Below are 21,334 nucleotides of genomic sequence, written 5' to 3'. Positions count from 1 at the left end.
TTAAACGTGAAAATCTTTCGTTGGACGAATTTTCTTGTAAACTTCATATTTACTGAGATATCGCACTTTGACGCACTAATGAGCAACCCTGTATAGCAATTGAGGGAAACGATGCAAAAATTGTCTTCATCAACTAGAAACGTTTTAAGCCGACGCTGATGATTGTCGTTTTGTTCCAGATTTCGACTCACCCTCGTTGGATCCAGAGATGAGACAGTTACTGCTACCTTTCCCCACTTTTCATCTATAAAACGGCAATAATCCATAAAATGGCAATTACGAGCTGTTCGATGCTCGTCGGCTCTCTGGATATACCGAGATATCGGCAGGAGCCAGCTGACATGGATCGACTCAAATCGGTGGAAAGTGACTCGAGAGGCTGTGAATCCAGACGATCTAAACGCTGCCGTTGCAGAAACCGGGAAAAGCGTCTGGAACGGAACAATTTCCACGTTCGTGCGTGTGCTTTCGATGGCACCGATGAAACGACCGTGCAAAGTGATTGTGCCCTACGATTGGCCTGCGATAGTGAACAATTAGAGCCTGCAAATGTCTGTGATCGTTTATTTGAAGACTGTAATTTAGCGTTTAGTTTAGCGTTATCGATATCGTGTAAGTTATTCGTGTGCCTATACTCTTTAATGTGCGCTAAAGGCCGGAAGTCAATTTTCGACAAGGCGCTATTTTTAACGTTATCGTTGACAGTGCTGGGCGGGAATTGCGTGCAAGCCTGGGCTAACGAGCTGGAGAAGACCGAACAATTTTTAGACAAAATTAACCTCGAACAAAGCATTGCGGCCGTGTTCAACAAAGTCGCGTATGGAAGCACGACAAAGCGAAGCATTCCGGATAACTCCTATCCGGTGACCACCATGGCCACAATGTTACTCACAACGTTCCGGTAAGTTCTGTTCTCACCAACAGTGGAAAAGTTGCCTCTCACCGCCCCCCTTTTTCAGGTACTCGGATGGATCGGAAGAGTGGGCGCGCGTCGACTTGAAAAATCAAAATTCTCCATTGGATCTGGGAAGATCGAGTGTGGACTTTGAGCAGCCCGACTTCGAGCCGGAGAACAGTCGAAGGGATATTGAGGGGTACGGGTCGGATCTGGAAAAGGACCACGCCCTGCCCACTTCAGCTCCGGCTGCCGATATTTTGAAAAACAACCACAACAAAAACTATGGAAATCCCAATAGGTGAGAGTTCACAAATTCAATGCATTAAAAATGTAACAATCGTGACTGCGATTTTTTCGCAGCGGGTTTTTAGGCCGTCGTGGAAACGAGTTTCTTCCAAACGTCTTCAAATTTTTTTTTTTTTGTTAGATTAACAAGCATCCTAAATATAACCTAAATTACTACGGTTTGTTAACTGTGATATTCCCCGCGGTCCATCACAGGTTTTCGCATGGTTTCGCGCACTAAACTGTTGTGGCTAACCCGCACTATACTCTGCTTTTTTACGATTCATTTCACGCTAATGTTCAACTAGCAGTTGAAGTACTTCATCATTCGGATGGTTGTGGAGTCTCTCTTCATGTCTCCTGGCTGCTATCGCTATTTCTTCTTTGACTGTCCGCACTTGTAGCTCACGATCCTCATTCCGAACCTACCAGGGTGCGTCAACAATGTTCCTTAGTAATATAATAATAATATGTCCACACTGGTTTAAGGACTTGTTGGTAAACCAGTAGTTTGTTTTTAATGGAAAGCTGCAAACCTCTTCTCAGCAGCCAATAGATGCTTTTGTATTTGAGTTTTAATTGTTCAGTCTTCCTTTTAACGTGAACTTTCCAACTATGCTTGGCATCAAGGTCTATCAAGTCCTAAATATTTAGTAGTTTCTTTGCGAGGAATTATATTGTTATTTAATTTCACATGTCTCTTCTATAGAATTTCCTACTGCTAGGACTGCAGTATCATCAGCAAATGTTGCTAGTTCTATGTTATCTGTTACAGGTATGTCGCAAGTATACAGGGTTAGTCACGCTATACGGCACGGTGATTAGTTTAAATTTGTGGACACCCTGTATAACATGGTAAGTTTATTATCATTGGGATATAAAATATTATATCTTGTTACACTTCACTATAAATTACGTTTACATAACTGAAATACTTCTAAAGTATTTGACACGTGAAAATTGGATTAGATTTTGATTAAATTCGTATTATTTAAAAAACCTTAAGATGTAGGTATTATAAACCTTATTAAAACAGACACTTATTTTGTTCAGCGAATCCAAAAATGCAATAATATACAGGACGTTTCATTTAAAAAAAACGCAACTTTGATACCTTTGGAGCCTTTGGGACACCCTGTACATTACAAAAATATTTTTAAAAGGTGCGCTCGGTAGGCGTCGGACAATTCATAAAATAATACTTTTTAAAAATCAAACGGTTTAGCCGCAAACGTCCGTGCCGTATAGCGTGAATAACCCTGTATAATAAGTACAGCACTGGTCCAAGCAGAAGACTGCCCTGCGGGACTCCAGCTGTTATCAATTTCAACTCAAGAGTATTCGTTCCCTTGTTTGATTCTGAAGATTCGACGATTTAAATATGATTCCAATAGCTGTGCATACTGCAATGGAAAGAGTAGTTTAGTTTCTGGATGAGGCCATCATGCCAAACTTTCTCAAACGCCTGGGCGACGTCTAGAAAAACGGCGAAGCATATCTTCTTCTTTTCTAGGCACTCTTCTATTACTTTTGTTATTCTATGTACTTGATCGACTGTAGAATGTTTATTGCGAAAGCCAAACTTCTGTCCCTCATCAATTATCTTCTTCAGCCTTCTATGAAAAAGTTTCTCAAATAATTTTGATAGCACAGGCAGAGGAGAAATGGGCCTGTAAGATTTAGCTTCGTTTACAGTTTTGCCGGGTTTTGGCATCACAACATAGGAACGTGTTTTAAGCGAAACGATGCATTAAATGGGTAATTTCAATAATTCCTTTTTTTGGGAGTTGTTTGAGTATGTCTCCCGTAACTAAATCATAGCCTGGAGCTTTTTTGGAATTTATGTTTGCTTTTATTTCTCTAATTACCTCTTTTGGTGTAACTAAGAGTTGTTTTGTGTTTGTGTTTCTCGTTTGGTTGAAAAATACTTTCTAGGTATGTGGCAAATAAAGCAACCTTTTGTTGTCTGTAGCCCAGGTGCCACACGTCTTCAGATGAGGAAGAAATTCGGTTTGAGCCCATCTAAACTAGACATGAATCCTAATTGGCCAACCACCGCCCAGCGCTTAACCTCTGCTCTATTTCCAGATACAACAACGATCGAATACGGCCGGAAATCAACATGCCCCCGGAGCAGGTGACGGAAAACTTCTACAAAACCACCACCACTTACAACCTGCTGCGGAACGCCAAACCCACCAAGTCCATCTACGGGAAGGCGTCGCCCAGTTACGTGCCGCCCAGTCGGGCGTTCTTCACGCCGCCCCTGCCGCCCGCGCTTCAGAACCCGTACGCGGACAAGCCGACGTTGCGCGGCACCAATTCGGACAATTTTGCGAACCGCCGCCCGATCCCGCCGCCCTCACTGATGCCCGCCAAAGACCGGATCCCGTTCCGGCCGGACCTGCCGCCCAAAGCCGGTGCGGAAAAGACGCCCTTGTCGCGCCCCGGCCCCGAATCGCCATCGCGCCCCGCCAACCTGCCCAGCTCAGAGCCGAAGAGCGAGAAGAAGAAGAGTCTGAACACGCCCAGCCAGAATGTGCGAGTGGGCGACTTTTTCGGCCCGCGCAACGACAGCGTGACCAACTTTGAGTATGAGAAAATCAATGTTCCGAGCATCACGCGGATTCTGAGCGGCTCCAATGGGCGGCACGACGACATTTCGGATATTCTGTTGCGGACAGTGACGGCCACCCCGAGTGTGGACCGGCTGGAGCCGAAAGTGACCAAAACCCGCGCGCCTTCGGCGGAGCCCAGCTTGAATCGGCAGGATGTGGAGCCGAAACAGGTGGAGCCGGAGGTGAAAAAGGAGGTGGTGCCGGTGCAGCCCTCTTTGGAGCGTTCGGAGAGTGTGACTGTTAAAAAGGACACCAGCACTGGGTCGGTGTTGGAGAAGAAAACCGCTTACTCTGAAGATGTGACCACGCAGATGTCCGACAGCGTCAACCTGCCCAATGTGAAGGAGAAGGAAGCCAACGTGACCGCCGTCGGCTCAGACCAAATCTGGCAAATCTGCTGGAACGTCCACATCTACCTGGTAGTCGTTGGGTATATTCTTCTGGCGGCCTTCAGCATCTACAAGCTGATTAGGTACGAGAACGACCCGCACATGTTCTCCAAGTCCTACTTTCTCACCATCCATCTGATGCTCACCGTGATCTGCGTCCTGAGGATATTCTACTTGATCTACGACGCTTACAACGTGCACAACAGCTTCACGATTTTCCTCTACGACTTCTTGCACAGTTTCCCCTTGAGCCTGCTCTCCACCACGTTCGCCGTCCTGATTGTGTTCCTTCTGAAGCGCACATTGACCCACTTGGAGGTGAACACCCGGCCGGTCATTCTGGTGGTCTTCGCCCTGCTGCACATCGTGCTCTGCTTCTGCTTGAGCATCTTCGAGTCGCTGGGGCTCGGCCTCGATCGAGCCTCGTTCTCCATCTGCAAGCCAGTCTTCGTGCTGCTCGCTTGGGCTTTGGGCTTCAGCTACTTGTACCTCTATCGCATCATCAAAAACGTGCTGGCCAAAAAGAGCCAGAACCTCTCCGAGATGTGCACTCAAAACATCTCCTATGCCAGCCACATTACCATCGCTGTTGCCTTGTTGTTCATTCTGCTGGGCCTCGTCCAGCTCTACGCGCTCTTCTTCATCAAAGTGGACAAGTTCACGGTACCTCATCACTGGATCCTGTGGGGCTTCGAGCTGAGTGTGCGCTTCATCGAGATTTCAATAATCACCTTGCTAGCCATTGTCGTGAGTCTGCGGATGTCGCAGCGGGAGAAGCAAGCGTCTGGAGGCTTCCCGTTGTTCCCTTGCACAACTAGCGACTCGAGTACGGACAACATCTACCCCAACAACTGCAACACTAATCCCAATGCGCTGAACTACAGTAGGCAGGAAATGATTCTAGATACCCTACCGGCCGAGCCGGTCGAGAGGCCAAACATGCTGAAGAACGCCTTCCAGAATGATTCGTTCGACAAGAAGAGCACATTGGAGCGCTACCAGAGCGACTCGGAGCGAACCTCGAACTTTGACCGATTTGAGCGGCCCAAGTGGGGCTCAGATCGGTTCGATCCCAGACAGAACGTGGATCAGAACAGCCTGAACAACTTCGGTCAGCCCAGCAGCGGCAACTTTGAAAGAACCGGCCACAATTCCGTTCATAACTCGATGAGAAACGAGCGATGCTCGGGCCGCAAACACAACGCCTACGATGCGGCTAAATACTACCCCAACAATGAGGAGTATCAAAACGACATCTCCGATAGAAACATCTACAGTGAGCCCATTGATAACCCACAGGGGCACCAGTACGAGCGCACAAGGCATGAGTTTGAGCGCAACGACTTTGATAGAAGATCGCGCAACTCCTCGAACACGTCGGGAAGAAGATCGACAGGTCGATCACGCAAAAGCCATCCGAGGCCCCATTTGGGCATCCAGACGTTGCCCAACCACGACCGGAACCAGACCATGCTGGTCGACGAGCAGGGTTTTGTGCGATTTAAGGCCATGCGGGCCGATCAGAACCATTTTTCGGATGCATAATGTTTGATCCGAACAGGGAAGGAATGTGCTAAAGGGGAGGTTTACTTGTAATAAGAGGGAGTTTTTGTCCAACACGGTTTTAATGCTCTTGAATGCTGTTGAGTGGTTTTCTTGGTCTGGATTGGTCAGTTGGCTGCCAGATTTTTTTCTGTATCTTCTTCTACTGAAGTAGAGGTTCAAACCTTGCGTCAACCCGAAGCTGAAAACTGTGTCGTTTGGAACAATTGCCCGATATCTGTGGCATTTGAAACTTTGTAAGTATTTCGTTGCTTAAACCGCCCACTGTAGTTTTTTTTAATTATTATTACCTACAAACCCGAATTTTCGCTTGTTATCCTTTGCTAGAAAAACTGGCCTTTAAATATGAACTAACGGCTTACACCCCGTAGTAAAACCGGGGACATTCCAACTCCGTCGGGCGGCCTCGGCCATATTCGTTCCTGTGCTCACAAGAGAGAGCGCCAGGGCGTTCGGCATCAAAATAAGCCTGTCCTCGTCGCCTTTGCTGGCATTACCGGGGTCGCGCGCAAAGTCTCATTGTTTAAGTCACTTCACACTAATCAACTGCATTCGTCCAAGAAAACCTGCTGCATTCTAAGAGATTGCTCTTTATTTAAAAAAATTACGTTCCTTCTTATAAAAGCCCTTCTTTTGTAGATTCCTTCTCTGTTGTTATGGATAAATCAGGTTTTATGTGTTGCGGTAAAAAACAAAAAAAATACGTTGGCCTATTAAATGGCCCTGATAGCGGCTGTTTATTGAGGACATATTGAGATTCCTGGTACATACAGGGATTAATTGGATTTTGAAATCTAGCACTATTCGCTGGGACAATGGGATGAAATCCCTATAAGACAAAGTATTTATTTACGAAATTTTGCTATACACGAGCAAGCTAGTGTACAGCTGCATAAGTAGGGCCTGTTCTTATGGAGTCGAATAAGATTATACCTTAGGTAGGTAGATATTTATCAAATATTAAGGCAGCGTACGTTTTTCCCCCGTATAAGTGATATAAATAATACTCTACTGCGCATTTTCTCCAAATGTTGATTACAATATTTAACTATTACACTATATGGTTGTTAGATCTATGCAGTGTTGCGTTTGTACAGCTAGTTTCGTTAATTCCGCCGATTTTCCGAAACTACCTGTATAAACTACAACGTGGCTAAATATATTTAAACTTAGACTATAAAGTGTATAATAAACCTGCAAAAAGACGTGTAAATAATAGACAAAAACACCCACTGAGGGGCAGATATATGATATTTTAATTTTTTTATATATATTTTTTACATTATCTGTACAATACAGGGTGATTTGATACCAGGCCGCTGAAAGTTTAATATACATTTAGCTATGCGAGCGTTGGCTGTTTGCTGTTTTCTGACTATTACAAATAGGCATTTCATAATTGGAACTTTCCCGGCGTCCGAAAATAATGCTGTAGTACCATAACAAATGATTCCCGCTCTTTTTACTTTCAACATAAGTGAACCCTGTATGTATGCGTGTATGTAAGTGTGTCTGTTTTAATTTATACAATTTCTGACTGAGCAAAGATAGCTAGTATTTATTAACGTTCTAATGGCAAAACATTGAAGACGACCGTCCTAAATGTGTTTTCTAGTGAAATAGACATGTTAAGATTGTAAGTGGAAGGCAATGGAAGCGCTCGAGGGAGTTCGAAAGCAAAATTTCATCATTTCAAGTTTTTTTATTCGTTCTTGCGCTTATTAAATCGGCAATAAACTCAGATACAAATACATTTTTATAAACTTGAAAGAGTCGTGTAATTTTGGGCAATAACAAAGAATTCTTTATGCGGCAATAAGCCAAGCGTTTCACTTGTTTTCCAGTCAAAATGCTGCTTCGCAATTGGGTTAAATGTAAAAAACAAAAGCCCTCTTTATAATTGTCCTTTGTTTTCCATAAGCACCCCTGACAGAAGAATGTCCTCAATGTCGTGGCTTTTCAATTTCCAGAAGGGTGCTGCAAAATGTCTTTAAGATTTCGTCTGTTCGAAACATTCCCTTTTTTAATATTGTGTTAGATTGTCTTGTTTTTTTTTTCTTAAATATAGCTCTATTCACGTACTCACTAGCTAAGTGCTTTTTTGTAAATTTTTTGTACATAGCCTGTATTTATAGATCTATTTGCCACGATTATACACACTTGCCATTTTGTTGTAATACTGAACAATTTCCTCGTGTAAGGCTTTATATATTTTTGTACATTTGTTTACAGTATTATATTAACTTGTAATCGCATAAGTACGTTTACTCGTTCTGTATCCATAAGGGTGAACCTGATCAAGTGCCCTGCGTATACAGGGTGTCCCAAGCTGATTTCCTTACATTCCCCTATTTATTTCAACGCGTGCATGTGTGCAAGAAGTGCACTTCGTGCTAAAAATGACAGCCCTGTATATTGATAATGTTTGTCCCATGCCCAGGATTTATGTTTGTTCCTTTTGTCGAACGTACTTATAGACAGCTTGATCCTCTCTATTTTGCCAGTATTTTATTATTACTCAAATGCTCTTCGTATTTGTTACTTAGCTTGGTGCTTGATTGTTAGCGGTTGTTCATGCTTGGGACTGTTTGTATGTATGTAAAGTCGAAAATAATTAAGCATGAGCAACGTTAGCAAACATTCAACAATCATCTGCTAGACGTGCGCATAAGTAACTGTTTTAGGCGATTCACGAGAAAGGCACTGTAGATGTTGCGATTTTTAAAGACGTTTAACTTGTATATACAATATAAAAGAGTTTGTGACTTTTTTAAAAATCGAAATATTTATGTATTCGATCGATTTTTGTTGTATTATATAACTGTAATATATAAACATAATAATACTTTTGTGTTTGATTGCGCCATTAGCTTTAAGGTTTTTTTGGTGTAAAATTAGGCCAAAGGTGAGATTCAGACGGCAAACATCTCATTTTTCCACCAACCATTACAGTCATTCAACACGTTCGATTGCCAAATAATGGCTTTTACCTATGCTTTGAATGTCCATCATCGTTGAAATTAAGACAGATTATGCAATTTATTTTTAACTATTCATGTTATTGTTGTAACGCGTACGTGTTTCTGATTCTTATCTACTCTGGTTTGCATACGGGGTGGGTCTTTGTGTTACATGACTGAAGCTCTGGAAGGTGTGTGAGGAAACTATGTAGAATTTTGAAGGTATTTTAATTAATTTATTTAATTGAGCTATCCGACTTAAGAGTTATGTTAAAAGCGAGGTTGAAAGTACAAATCAGCATGTCTGTTTCAAGGTATGCGGTAGTTTTCTTCGAATAATTACGCAGGAAAATCGTTGAGTTCAACGAAAAGGGAGATGGAATTCGATTTCGTTAAAGTTTCACGTTTTTAGCGTATCAATCAAATGTATTTTTCATGAAACGTCGGACTAGCTGGAAAATATTGGATACTGTTTTGCGATCCCATTTCTATCGTCCTTAACATAAAAGCTTAACACATTTTCAACTCGAATTTGTGTTAAGAAAATAACAAGAACGTGATTGATTGGTACCTTGAAGCAAGGGAATAACAAGATGAACGTTTCGCCGATGAGAAATTGTATGAAAAAAAGTACGTTTGCTAATTTTTCATATTTTTTATTACGTTTTGCTTATTTCGAAAACGTATGTGAAAATGATGGAGAACAATATTGGGTTGAACTAACACTGACATACCTTTAAATCTTAATTCCGCTAATCGCTTTGGCAATTTCCATACCATCGTGTCCATCTCGCGGCTTTCATTCATCAAGGTTCTGCCTGGTGCAAACTTGCGCTGCAACTTTCATCACCGACGGATTTTGCGGCAAAAAACGCACCCTCCGATATAAAAATTATCACCAACGCGCACTAACATTGTTCCCTTTGGAAAAATCAGCAATTCATTATTGAAATGCTGAAAATTTCCAGAATTTTTGCCTATTTTTGTGACCGACTGACAGAAGCGGATTGACCTTAGAACTCAATTTGACAGGGGGGTAGGCCGCTGGAAATAGTACTAAAGGTGTGGCCAGATCCTAACGCCAAACATTTAGGGTTAATTCAGTAAAAGAACAAATTGAACATATCTATATATATATGGCTAGTTATTTCTCCACAGGCTATTGAAAAAAAATTTTGTCTCATAACCCAGAATAAATCCCAATTTCATTAACCGCTTTCGCAATTTCTATACAACCATGCCCATCCCGCGGCTTTCATCCACCAAGGTTCTGCCTGGTGCGAACTTGCGCTCAAACTTTCGATCACCAGCCCATTTTGTCGCAAAAAACACTCCCGCCGGTATAAAAATTATCACAAGCGCGAACTAACAAGTTTTCTATTGGAAAAATCAGCAATTTACGATTGAAACGCCAACATTTTCAGAATTTTGCTTATTTTGGTGACCGACTGACAGTAGCGGAACGACCGAAATTGACATAGGGGAAGGTATGTAAAACAGTACTAAAGGCGTGACCACGCCCAAAACTACTCTGTACATTTATTGGTGTTGTTAAACACTTATTGATAATTTAGAAAAAGAAAAAAAAAACGTCTAAATGAAATTACGGATGATTTTTTATCCACAGGCAACATTCAAAAACATTTTTTTCCTCGTGGTTATGGCAGAAAGTGAAAAATTAATATTCTACTGTTCTACTCCCTTGAAATTACTTAACTCATTAGGCGCGTTTGCTCTTGTAAAAATCGGTTTTGGTCAAAAAAGTGGCACTTACAGTTTTTAACATTTACATTTAACCATTTAACTGGTACCATTTTTTCATTAATTACTGGGAATTCTTGCACAAGAAAAAACTATACGAACAGAAAACTATACTATACAGAAAAAAAAATACGAAAATGATGATGAATATCTAGAGCCTCCACTCTGACATACCTTTAAAATTTGTATTCCACCGTATCCATCCCGTGGCTTCTATCCACCAAGGTTTCCTGCCAAAAAACTTTAACATCGCATTTTGCTCTAAAACCACTCCCGCGCATATAAAAACTACCACACACGCTCGCTCACAAGCTTTTCTTCGAAAAAATCACGAATTTCCAAATAAAGCGTGAAAAATTCCCGGAATTTTCGGCTTTTTTCTGAGCGGTTGACAGTCGACTTTAGATGGAAAAGGAACGACTCAAAATTGACATGGGGGAAGGTTGGTAGAAACTGTACTTGAGCCTAAAACTCAGTCAAACACCCTGTACATTTATGCTTCAGACCGTCGTAGATTTATCCGAATATCTAAATGAGGATGTGGCGAGTTTTTTGTTCATAGGCAACATTCAAAAATCACATTTGTCATAAAACGTAAAAGACACGTTTTTCAAAGTTTCTGTGAAGCAAAACCGCGCCTATGAAAATGACACATACCTTTCTCCATCCGGCCCCGAGTCCATCCAGAAGCTTCCATCCACCAAGTTTTCTCCGCTCGAAAAGCGATCAATTTCGCCTGAAAAAACTACCCCCGCCATGAAAAACATCGCAAACGCGCCCTCACAAGTTTCCTTTTCGGAAAATCACCAATTTTTAAGTAAAACGCGCACAATTCCCGGAGTTTTTGCAATTTTCGATCCCGACTGACAGTAGCGAGTTGACCGAACAACTCGTCCTTCGCATAGGGGAAGCGCAGGCAATCAGGAACAACGCAATCGACAACTGTTGATGATTTAAGTAACTTTGATAGCATACAATTAAAACATAATATACATATAATAGATAAAAGCCAGCATCTAACTCCAGCCTATCAGATTCATTGCACTATTCGCTTAATTATTAGTTGAATATCACACACAATTTTCCTCCACTCGATTATCGAGCCCTTTTCTCCAATACTTCTGGGCAACTTTTCCAATATAAAATTAATATTAACACCGTGCAGAAAGCCATCGGGCCATTGCATGTCATAAAGACACCTTTTGTGTTTGAAGCGCTGACAATAAATAATAAAATTTGCACTAACAGTACGGTAAAAACTTTTCCATTGAGGCACGATTTGAGAATGTTTTTTCGGCCTCCCGACGTTTTTTCCTTCCAAAATAACACAACAATTTAGCACAAAATTAACGTGAAAATATAAAAGCAAATCTGGCTTAACCAATAAGCCGCTGTACATCTCACTGTCGATGTCTGGAAGTTAATACCGCAAGTGTCCAACAAATACTTAAGTTAAGAGCGCATTTCGAACGTACGGACGAACGAATGAAAATTTATATTTGCCTTATTTTTAATGACGGCACATTAGGCAAATGTTCATTCGTTCTGTTCGTCGAAAGCCCCAAAATGCGCGCTTACCACACAACAACAAATATAAAATATTCCTTTTGTTTACCTCAAACTGCCTTACACTCTAAGGGGAATCCTATGCGTTTAGAATGCGGAAGATCAATTCCAGAACGATCGCATTATTGCCGAGATTGTTCGAAGTTATTCCGTGTAAAACCGGAATTAGTTCGTTATCAAGACTGCGCATGTAGATCGGAGCGAGTTTCACCCCGTTACTGCCTGCCGAATAGGAAACCTGCAAAACGGGGAGAATCAGGAATAGTCGCTCACACCGGCAAACTTCCACTTACATTTTCCACATGCAAAGTGGCCCGAACTCCGATCTTTTGGCAATTGTTGGCGACCAAGAGATCCAAGTACTTCAGCAGCGCAGTACAACAGGCCTTTGATACGCTCTCCGATACCTTGGAAACATCCAGTGGATCTTGGTTGCGTGGATTCTCTTCGTCGCTCTAAAATGAACTAGAAAATATCGCCCCCCGGCGCGCGCTGGCGTCACTTTACCTGTAGAATGAAGACTTCGGTCCATCTAATGAGTCGCGAGCCATTGGAGCAAAAGTAGTCCTTTCCATTATGGACTCGAATGGAGGGAACTCCGTGCATGTCGGCTAAATCCACGGGCGATTTCACTCTGCAATAAGCGATCGAAGGAGAAATATTGAACACTCTTGGAGCGAAGCTGCTTCGGTGAATCAAACGAAAAATTACCCAACATTAAAGTCGCAATCGTTCTCTCCCCAGACGATGTTAACAGTCTCGATGTCGTCCGAATTCGTGGCGTTGACCAGCCCGCAAGAGACAGTGTGATTTTTCAATTTGCGCAAATCATCGCGGATTTTCTCCATGCTTTCCGGCCGAATTTGAATCATCAGCCCATCCTCCACTATGTTGGATTTGGCCGTCAGGCCGCTGCTGCTCTTCAACGACCCATTAAACACTATAAAACTGGCCCCCGTTACTGGAAAGGCACCGAACAATCAACCTGGGGATTTACACGCAAATTTCCAGTTACCTTTCCGGGGCATGTTATGAATATTTATCGCATGAGTGCTGTAATTGTTTTGGGGCCCCTGAGTGTCCTGAATGCAAACCAAATGGGAATCGGCCGCAGGACTGAAATTGCCTGCGAAAGCCAAAATGTGCTCGCTCGTATTGTTTATTGACTTTATCACCTGCAAAATTCCCCATTTAACACTGGCTGAAAAACAGGCGTTTTGGTCACCTACCAAGTCGTAGCGGTTCTTTGGAATGGTAATCGTGGTCTTTTTCCCTTCCATGTGGATATACAGCCCCCTAATCTGGGGCAGGGTGTAGGTAAAGTTTCTAAAATCCTGCAATTAATGGAACCCTCACTAAAACAAAACTTCCGGGAATTGCCTGGATACTCACAGCTAGTAGATTAATAATGGTGTGTCCAATTTCCACAAAAACACTGTCCCGGTGCCTGGTGGAAATCAACGGGCTGGGATAATACCGATAATCCGCCCCTAAGCGCAGAATCAATCGCAAAGGGAACAGCTTAGCCCAAGGCGTTTCCCATCTGGAACACACAGATGCACATCCTCAACAAAAAACACGCTTAAAAATTACCTGTGTATCAATATGCCTATCAAATAGGGTTCGTTTTTCGGAACTAAGACGTTCTCCAAGCACTGAAAGGATGGCTTAATATAGACGAAACCCGCATGATTACGCGAATCGAGAAAATTGAAAGTGTTGTGCAAAGAAATCCCCAGCTCGTTCACAGCGGTGCCTGCAAGTACGGGAGGTTGGTGAGTTCAGTCAGGTAAAACTTGGCGAGTAGCCGACCTTTGACTGCATCCAAATACACGTTCTGGATGTGGAAAAACACATCTTTGGGCACAAAGCTTTCCTCATCGATGTATTCGATCAGATAGACGACTTCGTCGCATCCCACATTGATGAGGCCTTCGGAGCAGAAACACCAGGCGTATTTGTTGATGCAGCAACTCACTAGAAATCAACACAAGATACAAATACGCGCCTTTAGGCTTAAAAGTTGCTACTCACTGTTAATAACACGCACACGCACAAAAAGATTCTGATTGATCGCAAATGTTAGGACTTCGGTCTTCAACACTTCCACCACACTTTGCGTGTTCGAACAGTCTGAATACACCAAATCTGAAACGGAACATTTATCTATAAGTCAGAATATCGATGGGTTCACTACCACCAACAACGTACAGGGTGTCCCATTTTCGACACTTTTCAACAGAGTAATTGTTAGTGCTATCGAAAAAGTTTTTGGGGTCAAGCTCCCAATGAACATTCCACAGAATTTGAATATTTGTGCTCGCTTAAGAGATACAGGGGAACCTCAAAAATGTTCAAAACCTCTAGGAAATTTGCTATTCATTTTCATTGACCAGAGTTAGATACTAATTGAGCTCAGAAGCAAGCAACCAGGAGCAAAAAATAAACACTGAAGAATGAGGAAAACATCAGTTGTCTTCCTTACTCGCGGTATGTTTTACAGGCTTGAGATAATCATTTATTTTCTCTGTAACTGACAGAGTGAGAAGGTCAATTTTTGATGTATTTTGTAAAGTAAATTCTCTTCTACCGGTGTTAAAAGCTCAAATTTTCAGTCAATATGAGCTTGACATTTTCAATAATTATCAGGTAATTTTCAATTTTTTTCACAATCGCGTCCTGTTGTGGCTGTGATTTTCGCAGACCGACATTTAGCATTTATTTCCTCTGCAGCGCCAAAGTGAACAAGTAAACTTTTGTTTGGAAAGTATGGAGTTTTAGCCACTAACTCACCTGTTTTACTGATCAACACCGTGGGAGGCAAACTAGTTTCATTGCGCGGAATAAAACACCCCGTACTATCATCAATCTTCGGCAGACTCCGGCTGATCTTTGGTGCGGGCAGCGCAACCGGAGGCGCGATTTTTTCTTCCGTCTTCTTCGGTTGCTCCGCCTTTTCAACCGGTTTGGGCGTCTTGGAGGCTGAATTGTAGTTGAAATCCTGATCCAGAATGGTCAAATCGCTTCCCGGCGCTATTCCATCACAAAACATCACCGATTTGTTCGACTTCTTGTTGGAACCTGCAAGCGCAACAGATTAAAACCGATGCAAACTTGCAATCAATGGAACCTGCCTTTTCTTTTCAGCACCCCTACTGGTACCATCACGGAGGGTGGAGGAGCGCCATCCTGACCAGCTTGCTGCAGCGGCGACACTGTCGAACAATACTCGAGTGGGTTGTTTGGATTGGGCCTGAATGATTGCGCAGTTTCTGCAGGATTGCTCTCAGGTCCCGCACTATTCGCTGCATCCCTAGAGCAAAAACCATCAGCAACAAGTTTCGCTTGCGAAAGCAAACACTTACTGGTTGAGAATGTCGTGGCATTTGTTGCAAACCCGCGCCTCCGCGTCCAAATACTCCAGCCTGAACTTTAGGCCGCAACACTTTGAGCACAGAACCTAGAAAAAAGGTTTTCACTCAGCTCAACTGGCTTAAGCCGCTTACCAATCCACAGGCTCTGCAATGGTGCCGCCTTTTTATAACAGTAAATTTCATATCACAGTGCAGACAAGATGCAGCATCAGCGTCTGGAATCCACAGAGGAGCCGCTTTGCCCAATTGCGAATCACCTGATAGACCCGCAAATGTTTCACTGTCTCTGGAGCCATCCAAAGTGGTACTAGTGACTCTTTCCGCGCCTTCACTGCTTGATTCTTCACTCTTGGTGGCTCCTGCAAACCACAATTATCAATCTTCACAGACTTGAAAGCTCAAAGCCACTGTAAAAACATACCTGTTGCCACAGGCTGCTGATCTTGTTTGTCTCCTGCATCCACAGGCTGTTGATCCGCATTGGTGTTCTTGATACCGGCAGGATTCTTCGTAGTGTTCGGCGCATCTTCAATGGAAACTGTACTGGCTGTACTGGTGCTATCCGCGCTACAGTCGGAAAAAGTCGGACTCGCAGAACTAGTGTAGTCGAATTCGTTATCGTGTGTGCCTTTGGGTTCGATTGATTTGTTTATGTAAACGTTGTTGTATGGAGTGGAACCTGGACTGCCTATAACACAGCCAAAGTGAAACCAAAACCCCCACCGATTGAGAACTGTATTTATAAAAGATTACATTCCTGCTGCCTATGGTACTTATCTGGGCCCATACCGATTAAGTCAATCTTCCGCTCAACATGCTCCTCTTTGGCTTGGTTGTTCAGGGGAAGATTCTGCGGCCTGATGGCCGGCGGTTCTTCGTCTGGTTCCTTCCTTGCTTCTTGTTCCAGCTTCTCCACTTTGGACGTTGTACTTTTCTTCGGACGTTCCATCTCCAAACATTCCATAGGAGGCTGGTTTTCTTTGGCCAATGGTTCTTCAACTGCGGGATTGCTCTCCAGATCGTCAGCCAGCGGGACTGAAATACACATAAAAATCAGGTGCAGGAAACCCCGAGATTCATGTAACAAACATACCAACTTCAGCGTCTTGGCTGGTAACAAGTGCGCTCACACCTGCAGACTGTTCACTGATTTCCCGCTGGTCAATAGTGTCAACAACTGGTAGTTCTTCGACTTTCTCTTCAGCGCCTTCTTGCTCCTCCAATTCCAAGTCTTCCAACATCTTATTCAGCTCGTTTTCATCGATCTCCAAATCGGCAGAAAATGACGCAATTTTTGCCGCCACTTCAGGCTCGACCGACGCTGTTGGCAGTTCACTTGGCTCACTTTTTGCACAGTTTTCCTCCAGATCCACCTCAGGATTACATGGCACTTCCTCATCAGAGCCTTGAACAGTCGCTCTTCCTTCTTCAGCAGCAGGTTCTATTTCAACATCTTCACTAGCCTCTTCTAAGTGGACAACAGCGGTTTCCTCTTCCTGTACAGTTACTCCTTTTACTCCTTCCAGCTCAATTCCAGGAGTAGAACTCTCCGTTTGCTGAACATCCGCTATTCCCAAGGCATAAGGACTCTTGGCCGGTTCAATCACAAAATGTTCAAACTTATCGGTGGTTGCGCTCTGAAAACTTTCATCTTCATCTATCTTCACCAGCAGGTCTTCACTGTGCCCATCCTCCTTTTGGTCGGTGGAATCTTCCGGACACAAAGCATCAATTTCCTTGTCCCCATTACAAGTCGTATTGTTATCTAAGGAATTATCAGCCTTTCCATTAACATTTATATCACATTCAAGATTATCATTGATACTGCTTGGGGTCGGTTTGGGACTGTCTTCCAAGTCTAACAGCGAATAATCTAAATTTTCAGTCTTCCTACAATAGACAGCGCTTGAGTCCGAATCATCTGCCACTCCGGCGATAGGCTGGGTTGTTTGGACAGGTTCCAAACTACTTTCGTCCACATCTTCCAAAAGAACCAGCTGGGTTTCCTGATGTGTCCTGTCAGCTTCACTTCTATTTACACCAAGTTCTTCTGCTGGTGCTTCAGCCTCATCGAGCTGGTCTTCTGTTTTTGAAGCAGGAACAACTTCCACACTGCTTGGATGTTCCTCCAGATGTATATTATTAAAATCTACATTATTGTCACTGGGGCCAGGCTCGTCTGGACTCTCCACTAGTAATGTTGCGCTACTAATACCACTGTTGATATACTCGTTTAAACTATGGAACACATTGTTGATACTGTGTTTAACCACTGGCTGGAGTGGAACTGCATGCTGCGGCCTGTCGGGCACACTTTTTGCCTGCTGATCTGTGAGTTCTGAGTACTCAAAATCGTTGAGAACTTGATCTAGGTCCACTGTGTATTTATCCATCTGAAAATGGGGCTGATTTGGAGCGGCGAAAATTTAACAAGGGGCTTAGTTTGGAGAGTCTTACCTTCCCTGGAGCCAGCCGAGATTTTCATTGCCCTTTAGTTACTGCCTGATTTTGTTGAGGAGAAAACAATAAAAAAAATAAGTAAGTTGACAACTTTTGACGTTTTGTTTTCTGGTCATTAGTCACATGCCAATTAGTGGGCTAAAATGCCGTACTTGCCCGAAAGGGGGTTTGAATTAAATGTTCTGTTTTGAAAATATTCCCATAACTTTCGTTGCATTGGGGTGCAGAGGGTTGGAAGCTAGTTGGTTTCCTCAGGGAAAAATAACTTTAAAATTTGCTTAGAAGCTCACTCGGCCACCATCGGCTTTTTACTTCGCTCATGTGTCTAGAACATTTCACTTTCTGACTGACAACAGATTGTCAAGCAGACCTAACCCCTGTTTGGAAAAGTTACAAACAAGTTTGCATATTCAAAACATTTGCAAGGCAATAGAATGGAGGGTTTTGACGATATGAAGAAGCTGCTGGAAGCGTGCGGTCAGAGCCACGTGCTCAAATTCTGGGACGAGTTGAACGAGACCCAACAGAAGGGCTTCCTGGCGCAACTGAATAGTATAGACCTTAAAGCCGCCCTGCAGATGTGGCAAAAGGCCCATGTAGACCAAGAGGCCTGCAAAAAAGTGGCTGATAATGGCCTGTCGCCTATAGAGGTTGAGGTAAATATGAAATTGCAAGAAACACATTCACTGATTGTGCTCCTTGCTCAAAAGATGACTGAGCATCTTGTTGATTACAACCATCTGTTTTGATTGCTTTGGGTAGGTTGAAAAGGTTTTACCACATGCGGAAATCGAGGCCTATAGAAATATCGGTTTCACTGAAATTGCCAAAAGCACAATAGCGGTAATTGTGTTGGCTGGGGGGCAAGGAACGCGCCTGGGAATGCCCTATCCTAAAGGAATGTGTCCCACAGGAATACCGTCAGGTATGGTTTCAATCTGAGCAGTTCAGAGCGGCTCTTTTCACGTTTTCTTTAGGCAAAACCCTGTTCCAACTGCAAGCCGAGAGAATTCAGCGCCTCATCGAGCTGGCTCATGGGAGAACCGGTAGGGAAACCGTCCAGCTGTGAGTAAAGGAAATTAATAAAGCAACCGGCTTTTTGTAGGTGTCGTCGGAAAAATCCCGTGGTACTTTATGACTAGCGATGCAACTCACGTATTAACCGAAAAATTCCTGCAGCAAAACAACTACTTTAGTCTGGGCCGGGAAAACGTGCGGTTGTTCAAGCAGGCGCTGGTTCCTTGCTTTGACTTGGAGGGCAAGTTGCTGATGGAGGAAAAGGATGAAATCGCGATGACCCCGGACGGTGTGTATTTCAGTATTTTGACTGTAAAAACCCGGTGGTTAAACCTCCGTTTGTCCAGGAAATGGCGGTTTATACCGGGCTCTAAGAGAGCAGAAAATTATCCAAGAAATGGAGAAAAAGGGCATCAAATACATCCATATACACAGCGTGGACAACATTTTAGTCAAAGTCGCAGACCCGGTTTTTATGGGAAAATGCATCCGGGACCAGGTGGATTTCGGTAAAAATTTCCCTGATTTCCCAGGCAATTTTTTGGAACATTTCTTTATTGCAGGGCTGAAAGTGATAAAAAAAACCGACCCCACCGAGTCGTTGGGTTTGGTTCTCAAAGTGGACAGCGACGTGAAAATCCTCGAATACTCCGAAATCCCGGCGGCCATCCCGGATTTGCGCAAAACACCCGACGACGACTTGGTGTTCAACGCCGGCAACATTTGCAACCACTTTTTCACCATTGACTTCCTCAGAAAAGTCTCAGTGCAACACGAGTCAGACCTCACATTGCACATGGCTCAGAAAATCGTCACCCAGATCAACGGGGACGGCGACAAAGTCGTCCCGACATTCCCCAATTGTATCAAAATCGAAAAGTTCATCTTCGATGTGATCGGCTACACGCAGAATTTCCTGCTGTGGCAAATCGAGCGCTTTCAGGAGTTTTCGCCGATTAAAAACAGCGACGCGTCCGGAAAAGTGTGCTTCCTCACTGCGAAGAAAGATCTGCTCAATCTGCACAAGAGGTGGATTGAAACGATGGGCGGCAAATGCCAGGGGGAGGGCGTGGAGGTTTCGCCCCTGCTCTCCTATGAGGGTGAGGGATTGGCGTTGTTTAGAGGTAGGGAATTCATGGAGGAGGAGCTGCTGCTAAGCGAGAAGGAGGAGACGAAACTGAAAGTTTAACATTCGCGAAGCACCCGCGCACTGTCACGGCGTTTGAAAATTAATTTTCAATTTTTCCTAAGTTGTAAATATTCGTGTATATAAAAAGTGATACATACAACCTAATAATAAGCACTCATATTTTACGCTGTTGCTTGTTTTTAAACATCTTTCCCTTTTTACTGTCGATGATTGTTGGGCTAAACAAGGTTGGCGTGAGTATCGCAATCACTCACTGGGCATCAAACCAAAAAATACACATTATCTTACTGTATATAGAGTTTTTATTATCCAGTAGGTTTTGTACATATAGAGCCTTATACATGTTAAGAGTTTTCCTTACTTCAATAGTTATATCTCACTTTTCATCTTGCAACAGCCGCTTGCAACTAGTCTGATTTAATGGTGGTTGCCCCTACGAAATTTGGGCTTGCATTGATTTGAAATTCACAGTATTCCCAAGTGGGTCCATAGGTTTTCCTCGGTTGTTGTGCACTGGTTTCGGTTTTCCCCGAAAAATTAACGGCCGTCGTTATTTCGGAGCGAAACCCATAAATCCACTCTTGATTGTTTACGATAAAAACACAGTCTACAAATCGAACTTTCGCAAGCTACTGCTGTTTTATATATGTAATCTTATGGCCTAGTCCTCTAGAGTATTGCTATACTTTACTAAATTATTGTTTATTAGTATTAGTACTTTTATTACTACGTATAAGTTTAAAAGTGTTTTTTTTGTAATAGGACTTTTCCGGTTTTCTTTTAAATAAGTCTAAAAATCATCTGAACAGCACGTTCCTGAATGGGTGTAAGCGGATGTAGTCCTTTCGCCACTCAGACTCATGCTGCATACGAAGGGTGTCCTATTTGTACTACTTTACAATATAATCTTATAAAAGCTTTATCGCGTTTCTAGTTTATATATATATATATATTTTTAGAACACCCCTCATATCTTCGACTACCGCTACTCCTAGTTCTCGATTTTGCACCAAAATAGGCTTTGAACACTTGAGTTTTCCAAAAGACCACTATAACTCCTTCAGACGTTCTATCACATATACATTTTGGCTATCTCGGACGCGAACTTCTTCCAATTCTCTACATAAAAAACAAGCTTTCTGCTGCAAATGGCTTTTGATTAAATAGCTTCGAAATTAATGGGTTTTTAGGCCGTTGTTCGGTAGAATTTCTTCCTGACGTTTCGCAAGCACGAGTGGCTTGCATCTTCAGAAGTGGTTTGCTTGAACGCTTACACTGTTCTCATCAGAACCC

General features: G+C 43.0%; 3 protein-coding genes across 12 annotated transcripts in view; 2 read left to right on the top strand and 1 right to left on the bottom strand.

The window, feature by feature from the left end:
- LOC109540018 overlaps positions 1-8,598 on the top strand; it is a 63,615-nt gene extending 55,017 nt beyond the window's left edge. For all 9 annotated transcript variants that reach the window (XM_019908145.2, XM_019908146.2, XM_019908143.2 and 6 more), the window contains 3 exons: positions 180-901; positions 960-1,196; positions 3,272-8,598. In XM_019908145.2, the coding sequence (XP_019763704.2) occupies positions 270-901; positions 960-1,196; positions 3,272-5,735 (3,333 nt within the window). In that variant the 5' untranslated portion in view covers positions 180-269 and the 3' untranslated portion in view covers positions 5,736-8,598. The remainder of the gene's footprint in view (positions 1-179; positions 902-959; positions 1,197-3,271) is intronic.
- A 2,816-nt stretch (positions 8,599-11,414) lies between these two features.
- On the bottom strand, positions 11,415-17,984 carry LOC109540017 (zinc finger FYVE domain-containing protein 9). Of its 2 annotated transcripts, none has more exons than XR_002172154.2 (18): positions 17,872-17,984; positions 16,508-17,807; positions 16,204-16,449; positions 15,836-16,102; positions 15,547-15,773; positions 15,406-15,500; positions 15,175-15,353; positions 14,834-15,121; positions 14,075-14,188; positions 13,853-14,017; positions 13,634-13,796; positions 13,433-13,583; positions 13,270-13,374; positions 13,056-13,215; positions 12,757-13,001; positions 12,548-12,674; positions 12,334-12,495; positions 11,415-12,278 (listed from the first exon to the last, which is right to left on the bottom strand). XR_002172154.2 is itself a non-coding variant. In XM_019908141.2 (18 exons), exons 2-18 carry the CDS (start codon positions 17,805-17,807, stop codon positions 12,120-12,122), a joined length of 4,158 nt encoding a protein of 1,385 aa, XP_019763700.2. In that variant the 5' UTR covers positions 17,872-17,983; the 3' UTR covers positions 11,415-12,119. The 2 variants fall into 2 exon arrangements, 1 of the variants encoding a protein (XP_019763700.2); XM_019908141.2 differs by having other exon boundaries at positions 12,752-13,001; positions 17,872-17,983.
- Positions 17,985-18,190: 206 nt separating this feature from the next.
- LOC109540022 (UDP-N-acetylhexosamine pyrophosphorylase-like protein 1) lies at positions 18,191-20,333 on the top strand. Its single transcript, XM_019908153.2, has 6 exons — positions 18,191-18,530; positions 18,637-18,799; positions 18,852-18,920; positions 18,980-19,180; positions 19,239-19,400; positions 19,455-20,333. Exons 1-6 carry the CDS (start codon positions 18,309-18,311, stop codon positions 20,078-20,080), a joined length of 1,443 nt encoding a protein of 480 aa, XP_019763712.2. The 5' UTR covers positions 18,191-18,308; the 3' UTR covers positions 20,081-20,333.
- The last annotated feature ends 1,001 nt before the right edge of the window (positions 20,334-21,334 follow it).

This window comes from Dendroctonus ponderosae, unplaced genomic scaffold (assembly GCF_020466585.1).
Source record: "Dendroctonus ponderosae isolate FM_Combo_2020 unplaced genomic scaffold, Dpon_F_20191213v2 Dpon_F_20191213_4, whole genome shotgun sequence".
NCBI lineage: Eukaryota > Metazoa > Arthropoda > Insecta > Coleoptera > Curculionidae > Dendroctonus > Dendroctonus ponderosae.
This window is presented reverse-complemented; position numbering and strand designations above follow the sequence as displayed.

What these genes read in the sequence shown, in the direction of transcription:
- LOC109540017 (XM_019908141.2), bottom strand. Translation starts at nt 17,807, where the DNA reads ATGGATAAATACACAGTGGACCTAGATCAAGTTCTCAACGATTTTGAG. An exon ending in GCGGAAGATTGACTTAATCG is followed by an intron (nt 16,103 to 16,203) that starts GTATGGGCCCAG and finishes GCTGTGTTATAG; the next exon opens with GCAGTCCAGGTTCCACTCCA. An exon ending in TCATAACATGCCCCGGAAAG is followed by an intron (nt 13,002 to 13,055) that starts GTAACTGGAAAT and finishes GTGCCTTTCCAG; the next exon opens with TAACGGGGGCCAGTTTTATA.
- LOC109540022 (XM_019908153.2), top strand. Translation starts at nt 18,309, where the DNA reads ATGGAGGGTTTTGACGATATGAAGAAGCTGCTGGAAGCGTGCGGTCAG. An exon ending in TGTCGCCTATAGAGGTTGAG is followed by an intron (nt 18,531 to 18,636) that starts GTAAATATGAAA and finishes TGCTTTGGGTAG; the next exon opens with GTTGAAAAGGTTTTACCACA. An exon ending in GCTGGCTCATGGGAGAACCG is followed by an intron (nt 18,921 to 18,979) that starts GTAGGGAAACCG and finishes GGCTTTTTGTAG; the next exon opens with GTGTCGTCGGAAAAATCCCG.